Source organism: Littorina saxatilis, linkage group LG12 (genome assembly GCF_037325665.1).
Source record: "Littorina saxatilis isolate snail1 linkage group LG12, US_GU_Lsax_2.0, whole genome shotgun sequence".
Taxonomy (NCBI): domain Eukaryota; kingdom Metazoa; phylum Mollusca; class Gastropoda; order Littorinimorpha; family Littorinidae; genus Littorina; species Littorina saxatilis.
The window spans coordinates 56,529,633-56,552,114 of NC_090256.1; the positions used below are offsets into that span (position 1 = coordinate 56,529,633).

A 22,482-nucleotide genomic window follows, 5' to 3' on the forward strand; every position below is an offset into this window, starting at 1 on the left:
CAGCGAAAGCGCTCGAGTCGCACACTTATTTCCCTGTCAAGTAGGTTTAATTTGTACACATTAAAAAAAAAAAGTGATTGCCTAGCTTCCTACCATATTTTTTGGGGCTATGTTACCTTCAGTTAACCACACCTTTTTTTATTTGGGGGGGGGGGGGGGGGGCCTTATTTGGAGTTAAAGCAAAAGGAGCCGAGCCAACGAGCATGCAGCAAAGAAAGGAGCAGTGATACTGAATACTGTCTGCACTGCTTTGATTGGTGATGGTGATACTGATCGCTGTGCTGTTCGATAACTGGTGACCAGTTGCGACTTACTTGAGCCAAGCTGAGTCTATTTAGGGTGGCATTGACTAGCCACTGACTGATTGAGTGATTCTGAATGCTATCCTCTGATTTGAACAATTCTTTTACTGTCAAGTTATAATGTACAAGCTGCAAATTTACCAATTTATTTTGAAAACAAGTACAGTCATTTGATGGTGAGAAAGAGATTTAAAACAGGCACCAGTGACAAACAGTCAAACTGATAACCACACAAAGTCTCGCACAAAAATACCTTTTGTTAGCTTGTGCACACACAATGACACATGCATGAACACATACATGTACACACACAAACAAGCACAAAAAAGTACACACTCACACACACACAAACAAAAGGTGGCACTTGCACAAAAGTTGAAAGCCAGCAAACACACGCACACTAGAACACATAGGCATTAATTATCATGGGAACAATAAAGAACAAATACTGAAATAGATGCACAAACGCAACAATCCTTGCAAATACACAGTCTTACAGTTACAAATCTTAGTCTTATGCAGTTGTGCACACACATACATGTGCAAGCACATGAACATGCTCAAACTGTCAAAGGTCTGCATGCACACAGAAACACATGACATAGCTGAGAGTGAGAGTCTTGAATAGCCTTGACTGACTCAGTGACTGAGTCTTGGCTGGCTGTCAAAGTTGTGACTGAATGGACAATGACATAACAAACACCCAGTCTATGAGTACGACTCGCTCAATGACCACACACAGTCAGTAACAACTAACATTAACAAACTTCAGGTATTTGATAATCAGGTTTCCTGGGCTGAGGTGCAGGGTGCAAAACTTGGTGTTACACAGTCGCAGGGTTGGATTGGTTGAAATTAAGATTTGTTGTGATTTCAACCAGTCAGACCCCGCGTGCGATTTCCACCCAGTTCGGTGGCTCAGAGTCTGGCTTTTTGCACCTCACCCCAGGTCACATGTATGTATTATACATGTTGACATCTTATACGTTATACTTTTATGATCATTGTATTGAATGCATGTCTGGGAATTCACTAACCATCATGATTCGACTATTCCTGGTTAACCATTTTGCTACTCTTATTTTTAGTGTGTGTGGACTCTCAATGTGCAGTTTGATTCATGCTGCCGCTGTCACCACAAGAGATGTATGGGACAGAGACCAAGATTCAATACAACTTACAAGAATCAGAAAGCCAGCCATCACTTGAAAACTTAGGACTAACAACACTTTATCAAGTGAGTACAATTTGATGGTCTTTACTACCCTTTTTTGTTTTTGTTTTTTTTCATAGATAAATTCTCCTCGGATCCCAGGATTTCCGAGAAAAGCTACACATTTCAGAGAGAACAGAATTCCTTTTCCGAGAAAAACAAAATCGAGGTACAAAAATCAAATAGAACAATCTACCCAGTAGACCAAAGTCTTCCATAAAACCGTCCCTTCATTCAGTGAGATTCCGCCCGTGTAAGTCACTTTTGAAAACTGTTTGAACGAGCTAGCTCCTACAAGTGGCACACGCAAAGCGATCATAATGTTGAACGCAGTTCAGTAGGGTAGTGCACAGTTCAGTAGGGGGTCCTGGAGAGTAAGTATGTTCAAATAATATTAATTCAGTTAAACTTGGGTTACAATGATTATTGGTTACTAGCAATACAAAACATGTACTAAATTCGGTCAGTTTTGTTGTTGTTGCTGTGTACAATATTATTCATGAAAGATACTCCCATTCCCAGAATACAGTGTTCTGGGTGGTCGAACGTGTAGCAAAGGCCTGTACGTGTAGATATTGCGTCACCCGTGACTCACTTTTTTCTCCAATGTTCCAAAGGCATGTGTTGTTTTGCTCCCACCAAGACTGCAGATCTTGGCAAACGCGTGATGTAAAAACTACATTTGATCACATTACCCGTACACGTCCTGGAAAGTGCTGATCTAGATCTTGCTAATATCATAAATATGCAAGATTGCACAGATTTTATTTTTTCAATTTGTTTTTTAATCTGGACCTGCCAACAGATCATGCATACAGGCACACACACACACCCCTTTCAGAGTTTTTCTTTAAATCAATTTACATACCAGTGAAAACTCGTTTCTATGGAAATTCCTTCTTTACGCAAACATTCCTCCGTTTTTTTTATTCTGTACATATTAAAAACCTCTTTCTATTTTAATAATTTCTATTTAAACAAAATTTTAAAAAGGAAAATAAAGGGAAATGTTACTTGGCAAGGGAAGTAACAGATTTGTTCTCAAATGGATAAACCCCCATGAATCCCACAGTTCCTAAATGGTTTGATTCAAGTAAATGTTTGCTTTATCTTTCTTTTGGAAATGGGTCATGGCGAGATTCCCAGTGCTTCACTTTGTGCCACACCCTAAAATAAGACCATTTTGCCAATTCAACATCTCAGAAAAATGAAAGGACTGAATGAAGCCATTGAAGGGTTGCAAAACATTTGGAGGAGGTGGACTGGCCTGAACTGGAACGTGATGCATTAACGACATCAGTAGGGCAGGCTGGAAGTTTCCGCAAGGAGGTTGCTACTGCTAGAAATATTAAAAAAACCGGTTAGGTCAAAAGATAACAATGTTTTCAAAGCTTTAATATTGATATGGAAGTGTTGCCAACGCCAGACGACATTATCAGGAGTCATGCATAAGATCGCATGAATCACAAAGTGGAAATAACGGTAAAAAAGATTGTAGAAAAAAATGTTGTAGTGTACTGTATCAGTGTTATTGACTCAGTGAATGGCGGTTCACTTTCCCCAGAGAGAAAGCAACCCGAATTGCCATGAGGTTGACCTCACAGGACTATATCAATTATCACACCTTATCCTTATTCTTATCCTGTATTTTATGTGTTGTTTTCAGGTCCGAGGACTTATTGGTGGGTGCCTCTCACAAAGAAGTTCTATGGCAAGAGTACATTCAGAGCCTGACCAGTCTAGGATACCTGGGTCCGCTGCTGGAATTTCTGCATATACCACTCCTTCATCATGCAAAAACAGGTGAATATCATTAGGCTTGGCTACACACACAAATCTTTCCGGTTAATGCTGACTGTGGTTGCTATTGTTACCGTCAGCCAGACATCCCTTAATTTCATTTTCACTGTTATTCAATGTGCTGACAGAAAGCTATATCCATCGCCTTTATCTGTTTTAGCATTCCCTGGCAATGGCAGTTTTGTGACCATAGTAGTACAACAAGCAGTTGTATACATAGGCTTGGTTAGTATGTATTTCAAATCTTAAGCTGTGTTATTTTAAAGGAGGATGATCGCAATGCTAATCTCGAACCATGTTTTTTTTCCATCTTTGGATGAGTTGTAGGTTTTGAATTAGCAGCTTTTGTTTATAAATCCAGGAGATCTGAAAAGAAAACCCGATGTTCATTACATTATTCTGGTGGTGTTTGAAATTCTCTCTAGCAATTACTTTATAAAAGTGGGGTTTGCAACTTAGTAATAGTAATACTCTTCTAATTATATACAGTGGTGTACACCTCTTTCTGACTACATGTAGTAACATTTGAAAATGTAACCAAAAGTTGTTAATCATTACAGAGTGATTGTTATTTAATAATGTTAACGAGTTTTGGTCCATGTTGGGGTCAATCAATTCAATAATCCAGAATGGTATGGGTATTTTGCACAATGCTGCCAACAATGTGATAATGCTCTTCTTCCATTTAAAAAAGTATGGTAACTTGTTGACCATTACATTAATAACTCACACATATATTCATCTGTGTTAAATCCAGCCCTGTCTGTCACCACTACTAATCGGTTTAGGTTTGCAATAAACAGGCTAGGGTCAAAGGAAGCATACACATTATTCTTGTTGCTACTCATAGTATACCAGATTCGGACCTCAAGATTTCGGGGGGGATGTCATGACCACTAGGCCACTCCATCAGTTTTAACAAAGATGCAAAAGTTACAATTTGTTTCTATGCTAAGGTGGAATTAATACCATTCAATGATTCATGCATTGCAATAGCGTCAAAATTGTCTGTAAACTTCGCCGTTATTTTGCAAACATGTTTCACGAAATTACAGCACATGTTTTATGTTACCAATACCATGCTACACGACATTCACGCGATGTGATGGCTGTGAATGTGATATCTATTTACAACATACAAGTTAAGTAGAAGAACAGTAATTTATTGATTTAATCTCTCCAAATCTCTGTGCAGTTCAAGTATAGCTATCCAAGAAGTAGTTAAATTCACTCCTGAGCAATTGATCATTTGATGGATAAAGGTATGAAATAGATGCTGCTCCAAAAATAACATAAAATGTATAAATTGTTCAGCGCTTGTCATAATTGGCGCAGTAGTATAAAGTGGTTAGAACATCAGCCCTGAAATCGTGAGTTCCTGAGTTTGAATCTCCACCAAGGCGTATTTGTTCCCTTTGGTGCCTCTTGAATATAGAGGGAGCAAACAGGAAGTTATCACAGCAAAAGTCAAGCGTTAAATGAATCTGTCAAGGTTTCAGGCTGCCTTCACTGTACTGAGTTCAGTACATGCTTCTAAGCCCTATCTTTTCAAACATCGAGCCACGTATAGTCGTAGATAGACAACAGCTTTAAGTACAGTCAACAGTGTGTGGTTGTGAACAGTTATCATTGTTTTGTCGCTAAAACGTTTTGACTTATGTAACTTTATAACTGATTTCTAATTTATTTCCATTGTTCATCAAGAAACTGATGACAGACAAGCTGTTGGAGTAAGAGAAGAGGGACAACTCACAAGGGTCAAAATGGTGGCCGCCTCCGGAAGAACTCAGGTATGTTTTTAAGTTTGTAGAAGTTAAGTGGTCCTGGGATTTTGTTTACCCCTTTCGCTACCCTCCCCTGTTTGAAGATAACTGTGAATAGACGTCTTACGGAAATAACTTTTGTCCCGATGTTTGGTCGGTGTGGTAGATGAAGAACTCATTTTACAAGGACAAGCTTTTCAAAACAAGGCGAAGAATGCACCACACTTCTTATCAGCTTTATCCTGCGATCAGAACAAACAAATAACTCTAATATGTATGTTATGCAGTCAGCGCTCATATATAATTATATTATAATACCCTTTTCTTTCAAAACTATGCACATCAGAGCCGATTGTTTGCAGATCAGTGGAAGTGTTCTCTAAGCACATGTGTTTTATGAAACTCGCGTCACATCAATCAGAACATGTTGAGAGGGATCACTATAGCACATAGGCCAGCAATCATCGGGAACTCTGATAAACTTGTGAACGTTGATCATTTACAGAAAGTGGCATAGTATTGTGCACACGCTGCATAACATGCACATCAGAGTTAGTTGTTAGTCCCGATCACAGGATAAACCTGTTCAGAAGCACAATACTTGTTTCGTCTAAGTTTGAAAAGCTTGACCACTTAAAAGAGGCTCTTAGTCTTACTCTAATTTAGCAATAGACCTGAAAATCCTGAAAGTTATTTCTGAACATCGTCTATTAGAAAACTCTTGCTGGAATGGTAAATGGTTCGGTATTTTGTGCACCTTCTGGTACTGTATAAGTTAAAACGTACATGCTAGCCTAAACAATAGCTCAAACGCTGTTTTACACACACAGCAATATAATATTACTTGTGTCTCTAAGTTTATGTTGAGTTCATTCATTCATGATTTACAATGACAGTTTGAACAGCAAAATTACTTATGGTTGTGTGTTACTGTTAGCAATACACTGTATGAGCTCCAGCCTTCACTTTCTATTGCAGGAAGAAAATTTGAGATAAGGGTTGTGTGTTCTCCAGTCTGGTTGTGAAAGTTATGTTTTTGGGTGTGTGCTATTTGTTTGTGTGTGTGTGTGTGTGTGGTTATTTGTTTATAAATGAATGATAGTGTGTTCCCTTTGAGCGAATGTAGGGAGCTCAATACAACAAACCTTCGGGTTTGTTTGAAAAAGTTTTTATATCTTTGTAATTCCAGAATGTTTTGTTTTTTCCAGTGCAAGACAGACAGTGTTTTGTCCGATGGTGGCCACTACTTGTGATACTGTCTTCCAATCAAGGCACAACAAGGCTGGGATAAAAAGACATCAACACAGGAAGTTCTAGTATCACCACCAGGCAGTAGCTGTGAAGATTGATGTTAAAGCCCTCAGACATGTTCACTGTTTTATTTTAAGAGCCATAGAGGACTACTATGGACAAACAAGGGAAGATACAGTTTGGTAAACACTCACTGTACATTTTTCATCAATTCTATTGTCTAACTCTATATGTTCATGGTGTATTTTGCAGCTTTTATGGACATGTTAGTTCAAACTTTGTCTTTTGGGGGGATTTTCAAGTGATGTATATTGATATACAGCTTCTTATTTGATTTCACACAGTGGTCTAAATAAATGTACAATAGAACCTAGCTTTCTGAGACCACCATAGAATTGATCTCCTCCCCTAACAGATGTCTTTACTCTCTTCTTGTGTTCCCCAGAAAACTGAATTTATATATGTATGAGAGTGTAATATCTTCTTTCCCGTGTGAAAAAATTGTCACAAGGGAAAGTTTAGACACAGAAAAGCAGGGTTTATTTATTTTTAGTACACCTTGATCTAAAAATAAATAAACCCTGCTTTTCTGTGTCTAAACTTTCTCTTGTGAAATTTTTATTCGATTTTTTTTCTCACATTTTTTAGTACACCTTGATCTGAGTATCGACAAGAAGAAGAAGAATAAGTACACTTTGATCTCCAAAGTGTCCTTCGTGGCTAGGAGTGCAGCATAAATACTTTCCAAACATCTCTGTACCGGAATATCACAGTGGTACTTGCCATGAAAAAACACCCCTATGGTCCAGCCAAAAATGTCCCTACATTGCAGGCGGCCTGTCATGACATGTATAATGTTACTGAAGATAACAAAAAAAGGGAATTCAGGTGTCCAGTCCTTTATTGCAAGGTTTCTTCTTATCATAGGCTGTTCTCATATGGCAGGTGCAACTATTTTATCTCTGTGGCAAGCTTGGCAATGTAGCAGAAGCTGAATACACTTCTGAGTTTTGAATTTTATTACCCCATGCATTTACTGTAAAAAGTTGGAAAGGTTTCTCCATGTAAATCTATTGTCTGAATGATCTCCTGCACCTTATTGATTTTACCTGATGCTTTTTTAATGACTATGTACACAGTCTATGATGCATACGTGTTATAATCGTTTTGTTTAGTACACTGTTGACTGTATCACACTTTTCAGTCACTGGGACCGAGAGACATCAGAAAATAAATTGCTTGGAAGGGCCCTTTTTGTTTTTAACAGAATGAAATATCCTGAGTGAAAAGACAATGAACATTTATTTGCTCTGTGTGTGTCTGAACTTGGCTGCTGTATCAATAGACGAATTCCTGAATAACTTTGTTGGGTTTATATGGGTTGTGAAAGAGTGAGTACTCTTGCTTTTGCTCAGACAAATATAAACATGTGGTTTCTGTACACGTGTTTCAGAGACACCCTCTCACTAGTGACTGGCCACTAATGTCAAGTGAGATATTTCCCCATGTGACATAGGCCAGTCACTAGCGAGGGTGTGTCTCATACATGTGTAAAGGAACCACATGTCAATATTTGTCGGAGCAAAATGAAGACTCTTGAGTACTCACTCTTTTACAACCCATACAACCCAGAAACGTTATTTCCACAATTCATCTACATGTATTTCCCCCTTTTTCTTGAAGAAAGATGGCACTGTAGATGTTATGAGTACCCGGACTCCACTGTATATATGCATTGGTTATTTTGACATCACATAGTTTCTGTCATCTTTGTGACTTTGTATCTTGTTGAAGGGAGAAAATTACCACTTTATTGACTTCTGGGCAGTCCTTTTGAAGTACATACATGTACTTCAATTTACAGCAGGTGTTATACATTAGTTTGGATCCTTGTGAGATTATTTTTGGGGGGTTGATTCGACTTAGAGGCTTTACAAAATGTTTCTGAGTTTTTGTTGGTTTACTTCATGTGCACATGCTTATAGTTTTTCCTTTGCCCATTATTGATGCCTTCAGTATAGTTTACTCACACCTAATTATGAACGTTGTACCAATGTTGTTTTGTGAAAATACACTACTGGAGAAATACTGTTCTTCTTCATAGTTCACTCTAACTAAAAAGTCTGAACAGATTTGGTGATTTACAATAATCTTAGTCATGAGCACCAGTTGACTATGATTATTGTAAATCACCAAATCTGTTCAGACTTTTTCATGGAATATTGTCTTTTTAGACTAACACTAAAACCTAGTAGCGTGGCTACTTCTTGTATTGGCTCAGTTATGTTTGGTTGTTGTTGATTTTTCCTTAATTATAATGTGGACCTAGAGAATGTCCAGAGAAGGGCAACAAGGATGATTGGAAGTCTGAAGGAACTGTCATACTCAGAAAGGCTTAGGATCCTGGGAATTCCTTGTCTCCAGCATCGTCGGCGCAGGGGTGATATGATTGACACTTTTAAATACCTCAAAGGTACTCGTCGTACAAGTACAAGTACATTATAGGACCTGTATCATTTCCAATGTAATTATTTTAGCCACATTTTGAGAATCGCAAAACCCAATCTACACAGACCCCCACCCACTGAAAGGGACATGAGAGGAAACAGTTTTAAACTTTGCCAAGTCGAAAGTAAGGAGTGCCTTCTTCGCAGACAGAGTTGTCTTAGACTGGAACACCCTGCCCGACAATGTTGTGACAGCTGATAGCGTTAACTGCTTTAAAGCACGACTGGACAGCCACTGGAAAGACACATCAAGTGTCTACACACCAAGCTGCTACTAGCCCACCCCCCCCCCCCCCCCCCCCCGCGTATGCAGCTTACTTTTGTGGATCGGCGTACAGGTTTTTAACCTAAATCGTCGTACAAGTACATTATAGGACCTGTATCATTTCCAATGTAATTATTTTAGCCACATTTTGAGAATCGCAAAAGACCTCATCGGAAAGAAATATTACATTTTTTTCTGTTCAATACATTATGTCTATGTATCTCCCTTGAGCACAAGAGAAGGTCGGTGTTCTCTCTCATTATGGCATAGAAAAGAAACCTGTCAACATAAGTTTTACCTAAAGCAGAAACGACTACTGATCAAAACATCTGTTTATGACACATGCTTATCCATTTTGTGTTTTGCAAAAGACTACACATCAAGTTCTTTTGTATATTGTGTGTACCAAGTTGTACGTTAATTCTTTGCTTTAAAAATTAAGGATGGTTGTTTGGAGATGGCAGAAAAGTTATGTGTCAGCCTGTATGAGTACGTGTAATACAAATGACTGTTTGTGTGATTGATTAAACTTCCAATTTTATTCCCCTGCCAAATCAGTCACTTTACATTTGTTCTCACTTTTGCTGTCAAATAGACGAATTCCGAAAATAAATGTCGGGTTTGTATCGGTTGTGGGAGAGTGACCTTTTCTTGCAAAACTTCTGACAAACATTGGAGGGGCCAATCACTAGTGATGGGTGTGTTGGAAACATGTGCTCTGGTCCATGTGACACACCCCTCACTATTGATTGGCTCCTCCTTTGTTTGTCATAGGTTTTGCAAGAAAAGGTCACCCTTCCACAACACATACAAACCTAAAAGCGTTATTTTCTTCTAACTCGTCTATTCAACATGGTACTTTTGGCAGGTAAATGAACATGTCAGAGAAAGGTTTTGCAAGCTTTACTTATTAAATCAGTTTTACTGAACTTGTTTGTTGTGTTGCCAGGTTGTCTTTTCTCTATATCTCTCTGATTATGGGTGAAGTGCACAACAGGCTCCAGTGGGTAAAGGCTCACTCCTTCTAATGAAAACAATTGAGATCCAAGCAATCTCTAACCTAGTTATATAGGATAAGATCATTATTTCACTTGGACACATTCAAAATCAATACCTTGACTACTTGTGCTGATTTGGATTTTGTTTGAAATAATTTCTTGAAGGCCATTGGTTTGTTTTAATGACATTAATTAGTCAGAAAATGTCCACTGTTGACAGAGAGCACCTAGGCTGTTCATTTTTATATTTAGTCAAGTTTTGACTAAATATTTTAACATCGAGGGGGAATCGAAACGAGGGTCGTGGTGTATGTGCGTGTGTCTGTCTGTGTGTGTGTGTGTGTAGAGCGATTCAGACTAAACTACTGGACCGATCTTTATGAAATTTGACATGAGAGTTCCTGGGTATGAAATCCCCGAACGTTTTTTTCATTTTTTTGATAAATGTCTTTGATGACGTCATATCCGGCTTTTCGTGAAAGTTGAGGCGGCACTGTCACGCCCTCATTTTTCAACCAAATTGGTTCAAATTTTGGTCAAGTAATCTTCGACGAAGCCCGGGGTTCGGTATTGCATTTCAGCTTGCTGGCTTAAAAATTAATTAATGACTTTGGTCATTAAAAATCTGAAAATTGTAAAAAAAAATAAAAATTTATAAAACGATCCAAATTTACGTTTATCTTATTCTCCATCATTTGCTGATTCCAAAAACATATAAATATGTTATATTTGGATTAAAAACAAGCTCTGAAAATTAAATATATAAAAATTATTATCAAAATTTTTTTTTCGAAATCAATTCAAAAACACTTTCATCTTATTCCTTGTCGGTTCCTGATTCCAAAAATATATAGATATGATATGTTTGGATTAAAAACACGCTCAGAAAGTTAAAACGAAGAGAGGTACAGAAAAGCGTGCTATCCTTCTTAGCGCAACGAATACCCCGCTCTTCTTGTCAATTCCACGGGCACTGCCTTTGCCACGGGCGGTGGAGTGACGATGCTACGAGTATACGGTCTTGCTGCGTTGCGTTGCGTTCAGTTTCATTCTGTGAGTTCGACAGCTACTTGACTAAATATTGTATTTTCGCCTTACGCGACTTGTTGGTTTGTGTCTTAAACTGGAGAGATAAGTTTTATCTCATTTAAGAGCCTGGCCATATTTGAGATAGTGATACATGTTATCAATGAAGGAGTGTGCCTTTAACTGCAGGAACTAACTTGCACTCTCTGTCTCTTATTTCATATATTTTGAAATTGGAACCTAAATGAAACATGGGCTTGAAAGCAAAAATATTCCTCCTCAACACGCGAAAGGTTGACATCGCACACACAAGCACGCACGCAAACAACACACACACAAAGTGTGCATTTTTAAGATACCTGCTTTCACCTGTAAGACAGCATTCTGCATTATAAACACATGTACAGTACCCGGCGAAAGAACAGTTTCCTTCACGCCCACAGTTGCAAGTGATTTTTCAAATTGTAAAATATGAACCAGATAAGGTAAATTAAAAAGAAAAACAGATTCGTGGAGGACATTTTACTGGCTCTAGGATTAGTGCATCAGCATAGTATTTAGTCGTTTTTTATATTTAGTCAAGTTTTGACTAAATATTTTAACATCGAGGGGGAATCGAAACGAGGGTCGTGGTGTATGTGCGTGTGTGTGTGTGTGTGTGTGTGTGTGTAGAGCGATTCAGACTAAACTACTGGACCGATCTTTATGAAATTTGACATGAGAGTTCCTGGGTATGAAATCCCCGAACGTTTTTTTCATTTTTTTTATAAATGTCTTTGATGACGTCATATCCGGCTTTTCGTGAAAGTTGAGGCGGCACTGTCACGCCCTCATTTTTCAACCAAATTGGTTGAAATTTTGGTCAAGTAATCTTCGACGAAGCCCGGACTTCGGTATTGCATTTCAGCTTGGTGGCTTAAAAATTAATTAATGACTTTGGTCATTAAAAATCGGAAAATTGTAAAAAAAAAATAAAAATTTATAAAACGATCCAAATTTACGTTTATCTTATTCTCCATCATTTGCTGATTCCAAAAACATATAAATATGTTATATTCGGATTAAAAACAAGCTCTGAAAATTAAATATATAAAAATTATTATCAAAATTAAATTGTCCAAATCAATTTAAAAACACTTTCATCTTATTCCTTGTCGGTTCCTGATTCCAAAAACATATAGATATGATATGTTTGGATTAAAAACACGCTCAGAAAGTTAAAACAAAGAGAGGTACAGAAAAGCGTGCTATCCTTCTTAGCGCAACTGCTACCCCGCTCTTCTTGTCAATTTCACTGCCTTTGCCATAAGCGGTGGACTGACGATGCTACGAGTATACGGTCTTGCTGAAAAATGGCATTGCGTTCAGTTTCATTCTGTGAGTTCGACAGCTACTTGACTAAATATTGTATTTTCGCCTTACGCGACTTGTTTTTTACTTTTCATAAATTGGGTTATACAGGGAAGGGGTCAAGCGAGTCGTGAATGCAGGCAAAACGTGTCACTTCACGTGACACGCTACAAAAATCGTAAAGATGCTCTTTTTTTTTTTTTAACAAGGTAAGGACACTTGTGGAGGCAATTCATTTTTCAACAAGATCATTACATTAAAATTATTCGCCAAAGCGTTTAATACTCCAGCAAATGAGCATAGATCACTTAGTGTTAAAAAGGGTTGTTTGGCAAAAGCTCATTCGCACGAAATCGACGTTATGATTTCTTTGAAAACCAGGTGCTATTTGTGGCCAAGTGTCGGGTCTACACGAACAGACTCAGACTATGACTAGAAAAAAAATCCTGCGCTTTTTTTTCTTTTTTGTGTGAACATCGATCGATTAGCGATAGTGATTCGTATGCAAGTACTATGAAGCCAAACGCATTCTTCCCCCCTCCCTTAACACATATTTACAGACACATGCACACAAATACACGCGCACACACACACACACACACACACACACACATCCATACACAGATAAACAAAGTCGCGAAGATGTCACGCAAGAGCGCTTCGCAGTGCCTGAAATGGACGCCAACTGTCACTTTGATGATCGCTGTTTGTCTGTCATTAAATATTAAAAGTTATCATCTTTCTCACATGCTTCAAAACAACAGACACAGAGACAAAGACACACGCACACACAAACACTGACTCAAATTTACACCGCCACACACCCACACACGTGTGTGTGCGCGTGCGCGCTCGAACACACTCACGCGAACGCACACGCGGATAAGTGTTGTTTTTGTTCAAACCTAAACACAAACACATCAGTTTATTCACACAGACTGAATACCAACACACACGTGTGTTTGTTTGGGTGTGCCGGAGTCATGTGTGTGCGCGCGGGTGCGTGTGTGTATGCCTTCGTGTCAGTGTCAGTTTGTCAAGTTGTTTGTTGTGTGGGTGCCTGCTGGCGGGCGGGCGTGTGTGTGTTCGTGCGTCCATGCGTGTGTGTGCGCCGCAGTGTACTCAAGCCAAGCATTATTTATTTATTTGCTGTTGCAAGTTTCGGGTCCAGCGGACCATAATAGGCCAAATCAGGACCCCCGGCAAGCCAAGCAACATTCCTGTGTACTGCACGTGGTTGTAATACAATCAATTATGTTTTTCTGTCTTATGTTTTATAAGTTGACCTAGCAGGTCGGAAAACTGAACTTCTTACATGTATTCATGTCAGCCTCAGTGCAGCCCGCACCAGGCCAGGCTAACATAGCACAGTGTCCATCAGTGACTGGCATCGCGGCGCCGACAACTGAACAGGCAAACTGACTGACTTAAGAACAAGAAGAAATTACAGATTATGTTTCAACATATTACTGAAATCTTAGTCTAACTTGTACGACCAGGGCCAATGGCGAGGGCCCCAAAGGGTTTCTTCTTCTTCTTCTTCTGCGTTCGATGTTGGCCCCAAAGGGTTTAAAACCGTGATCGTGATTGGCGTTTTTTGACCTTTCTGTGACCGTGATTGCCAAAATTTCCATTTCTGTGATCGTGATGGGACTTTGCCCGTGATCCGTGATGACAAAAAAATCAAGTCTCGTGATCGTGATCGTCATTTGTTTTCGTGATCGTGATGGGCATTATTGCAAAGCATTTTATTTTCAACGTACATTTTTCACAGCTGTATCACTCTATGATGTCTATGATCCTCTAGTCTATTCGTCAAGGAGCCAACCCCGATTGAAGGGAAGCAACAACACATTCAGAAATATGATTTTGAGAGCGATTGCTTCCCTTTAAAAAAAACCGATCACACACTGACAAAAAGAGATCCAATCAGAAGGCAAATTGCAAAAGTCTGCCAAACTTCATCCAATGGAAGGGCTTCGTGCAAAAGTTTTGAGTGCATTCAGTCAAATTCGAATTCGAAGATCAAAAATGGCGTGCAGCGGTACTGTCATCGAACTTCTGTTATATTTTGTGGATTCAAGCCAGACCAAAGCAGGCGGCGAGAATGCCTTCCTTGGTGGAAAGGTCAGGCTACGGGTCGGTCTTTCCGAAGACGAAATATCAAGGTATGTTGAATGATCTATGTTGCTCTATGACTGTTCTGAATGTAGGCAAAGATCTTGAAATTTGTTCAAGATCTTTGAGTTTGAGTGAGATCATTGACATTGTCGACATTGTCAGGTCCGGCTCTGTAAACTTTAATATCAACAATGGGTTAAATTCAGAAACAATGGCGGGGAGACGTGCCAGTTTGGGTCACTTGATCCTCATGTCATAGACGATCAAAGTCATGTTCGTTGGGGATTTTGTCAGGCATGCTACTTTTCCGGTAATTGCCAGAAATCCGATAAAGCCGTTTTCAAAATCCGGTAAAGTCAAATTTTTTCCGGTGAAGTTGAAAAATTTCCGCAAAAACGATCCGTGTGAATATCGCGCAACGCGACCGGGCGCCGGTCTCAATGAAGCCAGCGCACAGTAGTGTTGTTTTCACCAGTTTGGAGGTGTGTTGAATGGTGGTGGGGGGAGGCTAAAATGGGATTTTTAACAAGATAACAACACTATTACAACCCCTAAAATGATGCCCAGAATGCCCCAGATTGCACAGATTTTAACCGTTTTTTGAAATTTTTTCCGGGGGGGCATGCCCCCGGACCCCCCTAGTTGGCTCGCCTGCTTCGCAGGCTCAGGCGTGTGGCTTCGCCACTGGCACTGAGCGCTTCTTTCAGGTAAAACCGTTTTTGGCCCGTAGCATTCCTGTCTGTTTTTCAAGGCCATGAAACCAGGCGATGGTGTACCTCAAATTGTATGGCAAAGTTGAAAATAAAGAACCCATCACACATACTGTAATACATGTACTTTAATTTCAATCCACCCAATAGTTTTTGAGAAAATGGGTTTACAAGATTTAGCTCTGCAAATGTGAAATTGTGCAAGTATATATTCATGTGTGGGAGCCTGAGGGTGTGTGAGTTGAATGTGTATGAGTGTAGAGAGAGAGAGAGAGAGAGAGAGAGAGAGAGAGAGAGAGAGAGAGAGAGAGAGAGAGAGAGAGAGAGAGAGAGAGAGAGAGAGAGAAAAGGCAATGAAAACAACATTCTTGTTACTGATTACAAATCATGATATGTATTTCTATGTGTATGAAAGAGAATTCAAAAAATAATAATAAAAAAGTGCAACAGTTGTCACTTTGTGTTGAATAAACAATAGATCCAGAGGAGCGAATTACTGTGTGGTTGTGTTTACTTTGACACGTGCTTTCTGTACATGCAACTTTTACCGTGACCGTGATTTGCCACTGGTGTTCGTGATCGTGAAAACAAAATCAAGGTAACTGTGATCGTGAAAGTAAAAATTTCCCTTCCCGTGATCGTGATGATACCCCCCCTTTGGGGCCCTCAATGGCAATGCGGAAAAGTAAACCAGTCAGACACAGCAGTGCCAGTGTCGGTCAACGCCAGAAATGAGACCTTCAGTGAGCTGTCCCGCCGCGGAGGCTACTCGGTGTGGCCATAGACCAAATGGTCTATGGTGTGGCGTAGTGGACCAACACGCGGAATGCCGAATGGATATGACCGGCCCGGGGTGTCAGTATCATTCTGAACACATAACGGCCTCAATCAATCGAGCCTCGCTGAGAAGTTGTTCTGAACACATAACGGCCTCAATCAATCGAGCCTCGCTGAGAAGTTGTTCTGAAACAATCGAGCCTCACTGAGAAGTTGTTCTAAACACATAACGGATCCTCAATCAATCGAGCCTCACTGAGAAGTTGTTCTGAACAGTACATAATGGATCCTCAATCAATCGAGCCTCACTGAGAAGTTGTTCTGAACACTCATAACGGATCCTCAATCAATCGAGCTTCACTGAGAAGTTGTTCTGAACACATAGTAACGGGTCCTCAATCAATCGAGCCTCACCGAGAAGTTGTTCTGAACACATAACGGGTCCTCAATCACTGAATCCAGCCTCACTGAGAACGGTTGTTCTAAACACATTTAACGGGTCCTCAATCAATCGAGCCTCACGGTGTGGACACTGAGAAGTAGTGTTCTGAACACATAACGGGTCCTCAATCAATCGAGCCTCACGGATGAGTTGTTCAAAACACATATCTGTCAGTGTCTGTCCCATTCACTATCCCGAAGACCGTAATATTCAAGTCAGTGTAGTGTCCAGCCAGTCCACTTTAGATATCGCGGACACTTGAGCTCAACTGTTCAGTTGTCGCAATATATTGCTAGGATCGTGCGTTTAACTGAGTATTGCATGGACAACTCAGTGAATACTGTTGAACGGGAACTTGAGAATATTAATGTTCTCAGTACAGGCACAACTTGAGGTTGCGACTCTTAAGGACTAGCCTGAAGGACTGATATGATATAGTGGGGCTCCTATGTTGCAAAATCATTCAAATCATGCAACAAACACCAAATTAAGCAAATATGAAGAATTTTATGTGCTTAACAAAACCTGATACAGAGCCATCGCGAAAAATAAAAAAATGGGTAGTTTTTAAACAATTTTTCAAAATGGCCGCCAGTGTAAACGGTTGGGTATGTTAGGCATATTTCACTTCATGTGATTAACAGCAAATTTGGCGTAAATGGACATTTGCTTTTGCTTAACAAAACCTGATACAGAGCCACCGTGAAAAAATTAAGAAATCAGTAGTTTTTTACAATTTTCAAAATGGCCGCCAATAAAAAGGGTATTTAGGCATTTTTGATGCTACAAGACATTCTCTTGCAATAGAAACTAACACAAACACATTTTTAAACAAAACAATACATGTATTGTTGGTGCAGAGAATGATTGGACGGTGTGGGTGGCAGGGTTGAAGAATTTGTGGATTACCTAAACTGTGCAAAAATAAATATATTGCACCAATTTTCATACCAAAACGAAAACATTCATTCCTGTGCTGTTATATTCAATGTATGCTATTGAGGGCACTCAACTTGGCTAACTGGAACACTTTTAAGATAAAAGGTGGCCTTTACATGGGTTATTTGACCGCCGCCCAAATAAGGGTACCCCCAAAATAAAACTGATAAAAATGTAATGTATCAACTCAAAAGTCGACTAAAATTCATAATCGCTGTATTTCGAAAACGTTGTTTGTTCTCATGTGTTTACACAACTAGCACATTCCGGCAAGTGTCTATACTCAAAAGAAACTTTGGCAGTACTTGAAACAACCATCTGTCATATATACATGCGAAGTCAAAAATATGTGGGATGTAAGTCAACAAACCTGTGGCAGTTTTTAAAATATTATTTCGTGAAGATTTGAAAGTGTACTCAAACGGTTGAACTACGCCTCGTGCGTAGACACACATTCCTGAAAGTTTCAACGCAACCCACTTGGTCATTGCTAAAATACATGGATTTTAGTTGACTTGGGTATCCCTCAAATTTGACACATAAACATCTCATCCGTGAGATCGACACATACATCAGTAGGTACAATGGCACAACACTAGAAATATGCAAGATGGCGAAATAAAACAACCTGTTCTGGATGGATAATCAAGTTGACTTTCTCTTCGTATACAACAGTGACCCAGTTGTGCCTCAGGAATTGTCGTCGGCTTTTTAAAAGGTACCCGAAGTTTTTGTCACATCTCTTTGTCACGTCAAGGGTATCCTTATTTTGACGGCGTAAATGATGATGTTAAAAAAAAATGTGCCAGATAGCGAAGATGCGAGCCTTTATTGGCATAGACAGTTTGAATAAAATGACACAGGAAGTTTGAGTTGGGGTATGAAAATGGGTGCAATAATATTTTTGCACAGTTTAGATGCTGACAGTTTTCACAGGCATGCAAGCACATTTGCAGAGAGCTGTGCTCTGCAGTCCTTCTTAGCAGCATTTGCAGCGTTTTGTTGTACAGTTTTTCTTGCAGGCACACCTCATGAGTTCTCGGCACACGCTGGATACCTCTTGAAAGCTCGTCCAGAATGACTCCCACTTTCCAGCCTTGAACTGCCAGCCCACAGAGTTTGGAAGTCTAATAGGTAGATGGCTCTTCTCAATCTCATGTCCTGCAGCAGCACCTCACTTGTAAGGGGATTATGGTCAATTTGGCAGCTCTTTTTACTGAAGAGGTACCGTCTTGCACTGTTTACACCCAGTACGTTGCTGGTTTTGTCCTACAAATGTACACCAAAAAGCTCTTGTGCTGCCCTGTCAGTGGTACTCAGCTTACAAAGAGGAGCAGACAACCTGAAGAAAGTTTGAGTGACGTCTTCAAATGCTTGCCATACTTCCCAAGCCTTCTGATTCCCCAATACCATTGAAGAACGACATAGTGTCACAGCCTGTAAGGCTATGCAAAATGGGCAGACAGGGTGACTTCTCTTGGCCAATGGCTTTGGCAATGTGGCGATACACTTCACGAGCAGAAAAAAACGCAACACAGCTGGAATGAGAAGCAGACTGTCTGGCCTCCTCTACATCCATGGTGCAGGAAATCAGCCTGTGGTACCCTTCACACAAAAGATGAAAAGTGACATATTTATTTGAATGTATTTGAATAATGTTTACTATCTCAGAGAGTCGGTCAAAGCCGGGTTAGCAAGTCTTCACACAACAGACCAAAATGAAAGAAAATTGTATTTCATGAATTCGTATAATTCTTACTGTTTCAGGTTAAAAAACAAACAAACACAGTTTCCAGTGACCCAACTGATTCTGGAATCTTTCTGACCGCTACATTTATTCGCTTCAAACAGTCGCTAACAGAATGTTGACCATAGTGAGGGTTCGTACGTTAAACCCATCAAATTCACAGAGGTCGCTTACAAATGATGTGCAAACATGTTCCAATTAATACAAATAAAAAAATCTTACTGTTAAGATGTATTAGGTAACAAACCTTGATACAGTAGTACTAGTGAAATCGGCTCCCTTCTGTGGCACCGGAATAAATGCAGAACGCTTGTTCCCAGGAACCGGCATGTGGTGTAACTCTTGTATATATCCTGTAAAAATAAAATTCACACCAATGCACGGTCAACTTAAAATAAGCAAAAGGATGAGAAACAAGCAACAAACCAAAATTGTAAAACTCAAAGAGCGGTACCTCTTCATTTTTCAAAACCACTTATCTCATTTGATTAGCATACACTGTATGCTTTTGTCTGTTACCTACCGTCTTTGAAAGTTTGATCACAACACTGTAAAGACATGGGGAGTGGAGTGTTTTTATCTCCAGCTGGTCATCCTACTATCTGGCCTACCCTCACTCAGTTTTTGACTCTACCCCTCCCCACCTTATCCTTAACGTAGGCAGGACTAATCATTTATCATACCATGAACAATCTCTTTCTCCTCGCCTTTTATTCAAAGTTCGTTTAATCTGTTTAAAATCACCAGCGTGGCGATCATGATTTCCTTACTTGTAATCAACAAACACTGTACATAAAGCTTCCCATTGTAGTTTCTTTGTAATCAACACGACAACAGATAGATCTAGATCTATCAGCATCACAATCCAGCTGATGAGCTATTGCAAGATTACTCTGCACTTCAGCGCTTCACCCGATGAATAACAGACCCCAGGGGAGAATTAAACAGTAAAATGATGTGACATTGGTGAATGGATGCGTATTCTTGAAAACTTACCTTCAGAAACGTTGTTTTCGCTCAAATCAAAACACGCAATGTTGCGGAGGCCGCCATCTTGAATTTTCATGCTGCGGATATATAAAATTCTAAAAACGATCAAATTAAATACCAGAACACAAAAATACCCTTAAGAGTATTTATGTCATGCATGTGTTATCAGCAGACAACTTCTGGTGCATGGTAAACCATTGAATTTTACATTTGCTGAGTTGGGAATATTTACTGCTGAGCGCTTTTGGTACGAATTTCGTCTGCTGTAAATGCAGCCTTTTATTCCCTATCAAAGACCAAAAAAACGATTTCTGAAGTGGCTCTGTATCTGAAATCCCTTAAATAATTATAAGGAACAATACCACAAAGTATGATGTTTGTTGCAAGATGTGAATGATTTATGAGTGCGTCTGCAACATACGAGCCCCACTAATAATAGCCTTGAACGGGACCGGCGTGGATGCGGCCGTCAGTCATAACGGTGACTAAGGCTGCATGGCTTCAGACCCCCTCCCGCAGGCTTCATCAGCCCCAACCGCCTTGCATGCTTAAAATACCGTCAGTTTATCAGCAAAACGAAATAATATAACTGTAGTTTTCACGGTTCATATGTCTGCCGGCCCATTCAGAAAGACTGCAGCCCCGGGGTCAGTCAGCGCGCTGCGTGCCTGCGCAGCGGTTACCTGACATAATGATAAACTGACTGACCGTGAGACAATCTGAAAGGCGAATTGAATTTAATGACACTAGATTCTCAGCGGCTTTTTAAAATTTAATTGTATTTCATGTTGTTGCTTGTAAATGATTTTGTCGGCGCAGTGTCGCATGAGCACGGTCGCCTGAAATACTCCCAGCGGTGGGATAAGCCACCCCAAAATGAATATGGTGTCAGTCCTAAGTAAGCAGGCACCTGGCCTGGAGTTCTTTGCAAGTTCAGTCTTCTCAGTTGCAACACACCTGGCAGCTTCGACTGATCACACTGCTTTCACTGACGACTTGTATATGACGACATTTATCATTCTAAGCGGACTCGAAGCAGACGTACGTATAATCAGGTTACAGCAGAAGTGCATTCAAATACCTGTGGTACAGGTACGTGTGCAAGATATTCTGTTATGTACTATACCTGAATGGGGTCGGTGCCGACTGCAGCAAGCTGTTCATTTTAGGCCCTGCAGGTCCGTCCGGGCATCTTGGTACCTCCTAATCCCGCTGTTATCAGCTCTGACAAAGGTGTCCAATTAAGAACTCCTTTTCCATTATGTCTGTGTGAGTGTTGAGTGGTTGTGTCTCCTGGTGATCTTTTTCAGTCAAGTGTTTCTGAACTTAGTTTCAAACTTTTATGACTATAATTATAAGCCTGCGAAATGTATTCACATTCACTGACGGGCATCTGAATATCATGAAGTGTCGTACTACATTTGGGCCAAAATATTCTGAAATGAAAGTGCTCTTACGTGGCAGACATGCAGTTACTTGATATGATCCCAAGTAATTTGAGAATCACAATGACGGAAAGTACACCCTTCTGACGGGCATCACATTGTGGGTACAACCATACTTTTGCACTCTACACTGATACTCACAACTGCATGGGCACTTTTTCATTTCTTGTACACAGGTGACTTTGCAGTTTCCTCGTTTCGTATCGGCAGTGTTGGCTGACCTCAAAAACTGGAATGCTGTAATAATGGAGTCTTACATACTCAAAAGACCGAATTGGCCTTCTTCGGCATTCATATTGACTTCAAGGTTAATGCAGTTTTTTAGAGAGAGAGAGAGAGAGAGAGAGAGAGAGAGAGAGAGAGAGAGAGAGAGAGAGAGAGAGAGAGAGAGAGAGAGAGAGAGAGAGAAAGCACACACATCTGGACGCTGGTAGTCTATGCAGATTTATCAAGTTACTCCGACAGTGACACAATGCATCAACATCTTCTGCGTAGGACTTTTTCCTTGATGAAGTTACTGCAGACAACATATACACACCACCCTACACTGATACAATGTATTCACAACTGCAAGGGCACTTTTGATCAGCCGCTGCAGTCAACACAAACTGCACAATACCACACCATCTGCGATACCTTTAAACAATACGTTTATACAGTAATAATATACATTACTGCATATCTTTTCTATTTTCGTTTTTAAACGTTACCTGTAGGTTTCTAAATAAAACCTGGCTTTACAAAATCAAGTTTGTGATCTTCAGCAGCGTAGTTTAATGCATGTGGTTTTTTTTTTAAGTCTCATTCACTGTGATGCTGAAAGTCCATAAAAGTAT

At 39.9% G+C, this 22,482-nt stretch overlaps 1 protein-coding gene across 5 annotated transcripts in view; it reads left to right on the forward strand.

Moving 5' to 3' along the window:
• The window catches only part of LOC138982332 (uncharacterized), an 11,129-nt gene extending 1,095 nt beyond the window's left edge, over positions 1-10,034 (forward strand). The window contains exons 2-6 of one of the 5 annotated variants that reach the window (XM_070355585.1): positions 1,415-1,539; positions 3,182-3,318; positions 3,476-3,540; positions 5,020-5,105; positions 6,287-10,034. In XM_070355585.1, coding sequence (XP_070211686.1) covers positions 1,423-1,539; positions 3,182-3,318; positions 3,476-3,540; positions 5,020-5,105; positions 6,287-6,331 — 450 coding nt within the window. In that variant the 5' untranslated portion in view covers positions 1,415-1,422 and the 3' untranslated portion in view covers positions 6,332-10,034. Of the gene's footprint in view, positions 1-1,414; positions 1,540-2,631; positions 2,845-2,901; positions 2,998-3,181; positions 3,319-3,475; positions 3,541-5,019; positions 5,106-6,286 lie in introns of those variants that run through there. The other 4 variants (XM_070355586.1, XR_011460843.1, XR_011460844.1 and 1 more) reach the window with 4 other exon arrangements.
• Positions 10,035-22,482: the final 12,448 nt, after the last annotated feature.